We start from the raw sequence: 9,478 nt of genomic DNA on the forward strand, positions 1-9,478 counted from the left end.
CATAAAACAAAATAGCGGCATTTTTTGAAGTAGCAAAGAACTGAAAAAAGTAGATGCTCATTTACGAGGTCACAGCTAAACAAACTGTGGTAATATTACTGTGCTATAGAAACAATAAATATGATAAATACAGAGAAGCATGAAAAAACATATAAAGTGATGCAAAATGAAGCAGAGACAAGAAAACAATATACACAACCACAAGAATGTAAATGGAAAGAACAACCACACAAAAAATTGAATGTCACAAAGCTGCAAACAAGAATAACCCCAAAGAAGAGCTATGAGAAGGCACTTTCCTCTACTATTCTGCAGATACATGTCCTCAAGGGTGGAATATTCCATATATTTCCAGATTTTCTGGATGTATTTGGTCAGCTTTGTTGACTGCTTTTCTCTTCTTAATTTTTTTCTTAAAAACTACATATATGTAAATGCTGACTTTATTTGGTATTTCTTAAGTTCAAAAAATTTTTAAATAATTTTAAAAACTATATATTACCCTTTCTCAGGGCAGCTAAGTGACTCAGTGGATAGAGTGCCAGGCCTGGAGTCAGAAAGACTCATCTTCCTGAGTTCAAATTTGGCCTCAGACACTTAGTAACTGACCCTGTTTGCTTCAGCTTATCTGTAAAATGAGCTGGAGAAGGAAATGGCAAACCACTCCAGTATCTCTGCCAAGAAAACCCCAAAGGGGGTCACAGAGTTGGACATGACTGAAACCACTCAACCACAAAACAAAACAAAACAAAACAAAAAACCCTTTCTAGTATCATAATCTCCCTTAGCCACCTATTCTAAAGGTAAAGAATAACTCATATTTAACTAACTTCGAAGTCTTATAAACAAAAGAAACAAAATCTATACATTATACACTGTATGAGTACTAAACTGTTGACTAAATATGGTCTGGTAAATTCAATCAAAGTAGCTATTGGAACTGACCACTTGAGAACTTAGTGTCCTTGATTTTCAGGACATTGTGATGCTATGAAAGTCTACTTTGTCTTAGTATTCCCGTCATAAGAAAGGAACAGCACAAGTTATTATTTGCCTAACACCCCAGAATGCCAAGGTTTAACCAATGATTAGTGCTTATCAAAATATTTGATATCTTTCAATGCTATGGAAATGTTAAATAATCAATCATTCATCAGAAAATGTGTACAAAATGCTCAGGTTCTCTGGCAGAGTTTTGACAAATGCTAAGTACTATAATTATCTATACACAGATATACATTTGAGACTATTCTTGAAATCATTCCATGTTCTTGTTCCCACCACTATCCTTAAGTGCACTTTTGTTTCCCCATTCTTAACAAGCACAACAAATTTATTTACTCATTTGCAAAGAAAGAGACTGTCTGGGGAATTTTTTTTTTTTAAGGAGAAAAGTTGTTTTTTTAATGCAAGGCAAAACATAACCAAGTATAAGAGAATGATGGGAGATATGGAAGCGTGATTCCTGGGGCATTCCTTTGCCACTTCTAGGCTAGATTTACCTCCGTCTACACTAATGGAAGAATAATCCCTTCTCCTTCCACATGAAAGGTTCGTGTGTAAAAGGAGAGGAAAATAATATCCAACTCCTACATTTACCAGAGGCCCCTGGAATGGCCCCCAGAAGAGGGGATCTGTTTCTGTCAGAGTGTAGGCAATGTTCATGGACCGCCCTCTCGGAGGATTCGGAGGATTCGGAGGATCCGGGGGATCCCAAGCATCCCCCCTAAACTAAAGGAACATAAGAGGGATCCACGTAGTGATAAGTCAAAAGTAGAATCCACCAAGTCCCTCAGATTCATAACAACGGGGCGGGGCGACATACACCTCCGCCTCTCAGGAATGGAAGCAGCTAGGGAGGTCTCCATGGAAACAAAGAAGGGTAAATCACCCTCTTCCGCCCAGGGGCCCGCCCTCAAGACAAATTAACCAATGATTCGAGATAGGGCCCGGGACTCTTTCCAGCATTAACCAATAGTAAGGCACGATGAAGTAACCTCCCATCTCCATTGGAGGATGTAACGAAGGAGGAATGAACTTTTGGGCGGCCGCCTCCGATTGGTGGGTAGGGGAGGTTGCAGCTGAGAAACCACTTGTGATTCGCTGTCGCTAGAACGAGGCGTCTACGGGAAGGGGTTAGACCAGAGTTGGAAGTTGTGTGACAAAGAGACGGCCTTGGGTCGGCTTTTGGGGAGAGGGCTAGCCAGTTGAGGGGATGGGGAGGGGAGGTGCTGGGGGAAGGAGGTGAGGCTGTACACTGGACCTGAGGAGAGCGAGTCTGGAGGAAGAGGTTGAAGGCGAAGGGACAGGGAAGGCAGCAGGAAGTGGGGCCCCGATCCAGCGTCTTTTCCTCGCAGCCCTCACCCCACCCCCCCGCCCTGCCCGTACAGTAACATTTCACTGGAGCCAGAAAAGGGCCCGGCATTTACATGGGGCTCGCCTCGGAAGCACAAAGACCGGACTTAACGTGCCGCCTTTGACATGGGCCGGCTGTGGTACCCTGAGCCAATCTCTGAACCTCTCGGTGCTCGGGGCAGCTTTATTCGACCCTGTCCTGCAGACAGAGTGTTGGCTTGCATGGGTAGGGGGAGTTTCTTTTATCCATTCTATCACAGCCTTGGCCCTTGGTCCTTTATCTTACGGGAAGGGCCGTTGCTTTTGTCTTCTTTGCGCTTGGGAGATGTAGCATCTAGTTCAGTGCTGTCGTAGGTTTTGCAAGTTCAGGTACCCTTGTGAAAAGGCTGATATCCCTTCCTCAGGTGTGCGGGTGAGGAATGAATACTTTAGCAACAAAGCTGGAAATCGAAGCTAAGCACAGTACATGGTCTGTTGTCCTCCTGGTGGGCTAATGACTGTAAGCAGTAGAGATGGACAGCCCCTGCTGCAGATTCAAATCAGGCTTCGACCTGTAGCCCAGGAAATGCTTTTGAAAGATGAGAAATCGCATGGCCACTGGTCTGAATCCACAGACCAGAAACAATCTCCCAGACCTCCGTCTTCTGCCTCTCTGTGTACTCAGAGAAGAGTCTATCATTGGCGGGATTTGTGCAGCCTTACAGAGTTATTTTCAAAAGAAATGCCTGGAAAGGAAGTTGGGGGGAAAAAACCATAACCCCCAAAGTGTGATCTCCATAAATGGCATGTACATCTTCTTCCTCCTCCAAGGCATACTCATCCTTTCAAGGAACGTTAACTGAGTGCCTACTGTATGCCAGGTACTGGGAATACAGATACAAAAGCAAAATAGGCCCTGCTCTTAAGGCACTTTCACTCTCTCTATTGGGGAAAAACACTTGAACAGATAATCAAATGGAAAATATTTATATATTTTTATCTGTAACTGGGATTTCATTAATGGAAGGAGTGTCAGGTGAGGGAACTCCTTTTACCAATGCAGATTTGCAACTTCTTCGATTTATAATCTTAAAATGACAAGTTAAATGACTTGCCCAGGGTTACAGTCAGTATATGTCAGAGGCTTGTCTTCCTAATTCCAGAGACCTCTTTCTATGCACAACACCATTCTGTGTAGTTACAAAGTAAATACAAATACAACTTTGGGTAGGTAGGGAAGGGAAAGACACTAGTAAATGAAGGGATAGGCTTGTTATAAAAGGTAATACTTGAACCCTGAAGAAATTGGACAAGAAGTAGAGAAGCACATAGTGGATGTGAATAAGGGACAACACATTACAAAGGAGACTCAATTTATAGTTGTCACCAAAGAAGTGTATCAAGAAAAAGATTGACTCTTCAAATGGTGAGAGCAGAGGAAATAATTGATGGTCAGGCCCTCTGTTTTATCATGGTATTACAGAAAAATGAGGAAGGTCTCCAGCATGCTGGGTGGCAAACTTACAGGACATCAACCGAAGATGGATGGGAATGGGTGGGTTATGATCTGAATTGTTGGAAGGGTTCACAAATCTACGTAGTGTCAATTTGTAATTTGTTGTTGTATAAAATGATTACCTAAATTGCTTAGCTCAAGTATCACCACCTATGAGCCTTTCCTGATTACCCCAGTTATTAATTCTTCTACCCTCAATTACTAATATATTTCTTTTAGATATAATTTTATCTGTGTCTGTTTTTTCCCTGTAGTAGGATGTTAGCTACTTGAAGACACAGACTGTTTTGGTTCTGTGTTTGTATATCAGTGCCTGGCACATAGCAGGTAGCTAATAAATGCTTGTTCAGTTGGTTTTACTTAAGGGAGTACATTCTAAGCATGAGATAGCTTGTGAAAAATTAAAGACCAGATGAACTGTCATGTTTGAGGAACAGTGTATAGATCAGTTTGACTGGTATATACAGTGGCCATAGGCAAGCAATGTGTAATTAGCCTAGAAAGGTAAACTGATGCCAGATTTTGAAGTGCTTTAAATCCCACAGGCAAAGGGGAGCCACTGAAGTTTCTTGAGCAGGAAATGACCTGATTGGGAACTATGTGAAGGATGAAAGAGGGGAGATTGGAGGCACATGTGCTTGTGTGTAACATAGTCTACAGCTGACCAGTGCTGCTTCTAGAGATGTGGTTCAGTCTGTAGAACAGTGGAAAAAGAGTCCTAAAATCTTGGCTTTAAAGTTGGAAGGGACCCCAGAGGTCAGCTAATTTAGCTCCCTCATTTTATGGAGAGGAATTGAGGCTCAGAGAAAGGTGATTTGCCCGAGGTCACACAGGTGGTTAACAGAACTCAGAATTAAATCCAGGTCCTAACTCCAAATCCCGTGTTCTATCCATTGTGTCACCCCAGCCTCCGATAGTTAATTTTTTTTATGTCCACATGTTTGCCCCATAAATTTAGTTCATCCAGTGAGATAACGTGGTAGCAGAACAAGACTTACTCATATCGTTTCACAAAGTGCTTACACTTTGTGTTGCTGTGTAAAAAGTACTTTATGCTTTCCCATTTAGTAAGGTGAGGTTTGTACAAGTCCAGAGACTTGCCCCTGGTTGCACAGCTAGTAATTTTCAAAGCCAGAATTTGATGCTAGATCTTGTTTCAAAGTACACCACACAAGTCCAGCTGTTACAGCCTAGTGATAGCAACAAGCTAGTACACATATGCCAGATTTCAAGCAGTAAACATAGAGCAGAAAAAGTTGTGTCCTGAATTTCCAGTGTCTATTAAGAGGTCCAAGGACTGAACATTTCTAGAAATTCATAACCTGCCCTGGTTAATTTTCCTCACATATTAATCAGAAAATCCCATCCTTCCACTAACACCCCACCTCCCCAGTCAATTTGTGCTCAAGTTTGGGCTTTCTTCACACAAATGAATGGCTTAATAAAAACTGGAAATATGAGGACGGAAGAAGGCAAATGGAGCACATAGGACATTTAATCCTGTTCTTGTGGCAGAGCAGTGATGCTGATGTTTCCTTTCTTCTGTAGAATGGCTGGCACTGTACTTGGAGTGGGTGCAGGAGTATTCATCTTAGCACTGCTCTGGGTGTTGGTATTGCTGCTGCGTGTGCTGTTATGCAGAGCCTCCGGTCTAGCTAGGTAAGATGTTCTTTCCAGCTGGGAGTCCTAGGTAAAAGCAATTAGAGATGAAATCGCTGACACTCATTAAACATTTAGAATTCAGGAGATCATTTTTGTAATTACTGGCAGTTTGAATGAGTTGCATTTTAGCCTATCATAAACCCTAATTGTTATTTATGGTCTAAAGGGGAAGATTTGTTTTTTCAGTTTTCACTGTGAGGTAGAAAAACATGACAGAAATATAGGGAAATCTACTTTCTCTGCATTTTGCAAAATAATAATAATGATGATGATGATGATGATGATGATTGTTTAGATTTCTAGAATTTGGTTAGTTCTTTATCTGAAGCTCTACGTCTGGGCCCAGAGAAACTGAAGGAGCAATGAATACTCCAAACCGTCAATGATTGTGAAGCTAAGACCACATACTAACCTTTGAAAGTGTGCTAAGCTATGGATGTTCTGCCTGTGCTGCCAGAGTGAAGAGGAGGGTTGTAGGAGTACCTGAGTATTTATGCAGAAAAAGCCTGCTTTGACTTGAATTGTTATAGTTATTACAGTGTGCATATATGATCAGAGGCAAAGGCCCCAAACTTGCAACATTATGATTTGGATCATGCTAGGAATACTTCTATCTAGTACCTATATAAAACAGGACCAAGAGGATGCCTTTAGAAAAATCTCTTAAATTTACTGAGCTAGATGGACAACAGGCCCTGTGAGCATTGTTGTGGGAGTAGAGCCTATAATACTGGCTCCCAAGAACAGTCTAAGCTCAACACTTTGGTGGAAAATGTGAACAGTGCTTTTAATACTTGTGTATTTGTCTTTCAGGTTCTCTGTCACTTTTGTTTTCCTTGCTGCTGTGATCATCACATCAGTTCTGTTGTTGTTTCCCCGGGCCACTGAGGTCCCAACCCCAGAGGTAGAAATTAAGGTAAAATTCTGTTTCTTTTTGCCTTTCAAATTGTGATTCTTCCTTTCCCAAATCTAATGGGACCTTCCCTGATGTAGGATTGATTTGTTATGTGATATTAGAAGAGATGTGGTGGCAGAACAGTGAAGGAGAAAGTACAGAGGGAGTTTTTAATTCCCCTTCTGCCCATTCTCTAAGAAAAATAATCCAGTTCTGAATCTTTACTGACATTTATGTGCCTGTATGATGTTTTTTGAACCTCTATCACATCAAACAAGCAGTATAGCCTTCAAAGCCAATTTAAACTTTGTAGGGACCCAGACTTGCTGAATGACATACCTTTCCTCTTCAGTGTAAATTTTTCCATCTGTTAAGTGGAGAATATAGTTCCTCATTGAAGAAAGCAGTCAGCAAAGAGAAGCATTTTCTGTTGAAAGCTGAAGTATGGAGAAACTCTATGGAGAGGCAGCAGGGTGCTGTAAAAAGAGGACACAACTTGAAGTCAGAAGTCTTGGCTCCAGAACTTAAACTAGCTATGTGTAATGTCCTTAACCTGTCTAAGCCTCACTTTACTCATCAGTAAAAAGGGAATGATAGTTGTTCTACCCACCTCATAGGTTTGTGGTAAGGAAGGTAATGTATAATGTGTAAGTTATAAAAGGATTCCATAAATGTAATCTTGTTGTGATCCCTCTTTTGCTTCATTCTCAGCTTATCTGCCAATAGTTTGTTGTCACTGCCCCAAGATCCATTTCATTATCGTAAAAGATTATAGCTGTGCCATAGAATGATATCTGGTCTCAGATCCTTGTTCATGTACTTTGGCTTCCTGTCTCCTACCTTCCCTCAGTGCTCAAATATCTATACAAAGCTGTTAAGCTTTTAATTTCATCACAAAATTGCTACCTTTATCAGAGTGTGGTTCACCTTCCTGAAATGCCCCTAAAAATGGTTCCTTATGCTGTACTTCCTTACTAGCAATCCCCTAAGCCCCAGTCCTCCCAAAGCAATGATTAGTTTCATTATTCCATGCCAGGCCAAGATGGAGAAATTTTGGCCTTTTCCCTTAAGGGCCAAGAACTCTTACTTCTTAGTCAGAGCCTAAGTTATGATTTCTTTTTTCTTTTTAAATGTTTTATTGATGCTTTTTGTTTTTACTTCACTGTCACTTCCCACTGACTTTTCTACCCTCCCCCAATAAAATAACCTCCCTTCCCTACCCCCATCCCCTCCCCCAATCAGTACAGTAAAGCAAAATCACTCATTAGACATGTCTGAAAACGTAGTCTTTATTCTGAAGCCCAGCACCTTTCTGACAAGAGATGGGAGGCAAGCTAAGCTTAGTTTTTTCTCCTTTGCCTGCAACCCAGTAGAAATAGCAGGAACTATCATTGTTGCCACAGAATCCCTATAGAGAACTGTTCATGGGCTGAAATGGAACCTCTGTGATCTTTATAACTCATAGTTCTGCCTAAAACTGCCAAGAATAAACATGTTAGTTATGAAAACTTATGAGAATGTTTTCTATTAAGATTTGAGGAATTGTATTTTTAAATGCCAAGATCTCTACTAATGTTTCAGAAAATCACTTTGCCATTATAGGTGCTGTCTATCTATATATATGAACTGGGGCAAGTTTCTGCTTCAATTTCCCCATCTCTGAAATGGAGAAAATGTTGGCTGCCTTCTTTCTTGAGCTACTGCAGATATGAATTCTAGAAGAAAAGCCCCGTGGAAAAAGAAGTTACTATAAAATCAATCACCCTGTGTCACAGGAGTCCCAGGCTAGAGAGAAAAGTAGGGTTTGGGCAAAATCTGCTTGTCAGCCTGGCCAGCAAATTTGGAGTTCTTATTTGCAGGATTTCCAGAACTGTTCCGTGCAGCAGCCTGGCTCAATACTGCATCAACAGTACATGACCTGGGCCTTCTGCCACCAAGACTTGCTATTTGGCTAAATAAAAAGTGAAACGTGTTGAACGAGCAAACATGTAGCCCGCAAGAGACTTGTTCTGTACTAGAGCCAAGGTCAAACTTATGTTAAAGCTGTTTCGTCAAACTGACCTTTGTTGTAAGCTGAGCATGAGGCAATCCCCTTTAGCAGCCAGGGTGGTTGCAGCCCTTTTCTTCTTGGGGTCTTTGGATCTCAGCAATCACACTTGTGCTTGGTTTGACAGGTTCTCTGTGTCTGGATCTCCACTTGGGCATTTGGGATTATCTGCCAGGTGTTGTGTTCAAAAACCTTGGAAGCTGTGACATTATCTTTTTGCTCTGTTTGTATCTCTGCCTAGCTAGTTTGGTAGGTTATCAGCATATGAACTTAGGGAGAGTAGAGTTGAGACCAGTTAACATGATAGTGGAGCTAAAAGGCTAAAATCATTACTAACTTTAGGTTTCAGTCAGTGTCACAACCAGAATCTTCCAGTGTGACTGGTTGATAGTTATTGATTTCTTTAAATGATCAGCATAGGACTTTGGGATGTTACTGAAACAAATATTTCAGGCAGGTGTTGCAAACAATTGGTTAGTCACATTTGTCCTAGGAATGTTGAGTGGGTGTGTATTTATAAAGTTGCCACATACTTCAGATGAATGCTACAGAGTATTAGTTTAAGGTTTATCCTATCAGGGGCTTAACCTGGCTTTACGTTAAGGCAGGCAGTCTTAGATTAGAAAATATCATCCAGGGAATGTGGAGTTAATGATCCTTCTAGAACTCTTCTAGGTGTTTTCTAAACCCTTAGCCTCTTAGTTCATTAAAACTAATTCACCTCAGCTCTAAAAGGGAAATCCATTTTCTGTTTATAGGGGAAAGCCAGGATGGGGTAGTGTCTGAAAGTTATAAACATCTAGGAATTGGAGAACTTTGCTAACCAGAGATCTCAGACTTAGTATAATTAAGATGTTAAAGTGAAAAACAGCCCAATAGCTGTCACTTTTGACATTGTTTTTCTCTATAATCTAGATTATGGACAAGTTCTTCATTGGCTGTTATGTTCTACTGGCTTTTCTCAGTATTTTCTTCCTTGGAAGCTTCTTCCTGGTTCTAATTCACCACATCCTGGAACCAATCT

The 9,478-nt window shown here is 41.0% G+C and overlaps 1 protein-coding gene across 1 annotated transcript in view; it reads left to right on the top strand.

Moving 5' to 3' along the window:
* Positions 1 to 2,346: 2,346 nt before the first annotated feature.
* The window catches only part of LOC114022711 (transmembrane protein 218-like), an 8,560-nt gene continuing 1,428 nt past the window's right edge, over positions 2,347 to 9,478 (top strand). Inside the window, exons 1-5 of the mRNA XM_027835089.1 lie at positions 2,347 to 2,581; positions 4,105 to 4,177; positions 5,399 to 5,509; positions 6,326 to 6,428; positions 9,370 to 9,477. Coding sequence (XP_027690890.1) covers positions 5,400 to 5,509; positions 6,326 to 6,428; positions 9,370 to 9,477 — 321 coding nt within the window. The 5' untranslated portion in view covers positions 2,347 to 2,581; positions 4,105 to 4,177; position 5,399. The remainder of the gene's footprint in view (positions 2,582 to 4,104; positions 4,178 to 5,398; positions 5,510 to 6,325; positions 6,429 to 9,369; position 9,478) is intronic.

Source organism: Vombatus ursinus, unplaced genomic scaffold (assembly GCF_900497805.2).
Source record: "Vombatus ursinus unplaced genomic scaffold, bare-nosed wombat genome assembly UNPS02014813.1, whole genome shotgun sequence".
Lineage (NCBI taxonomy): Eukaryota > Metazoa > Chordata > Mammalia > Diprotodontia > Vombatidae > Vombatus > Vombatus ursinus.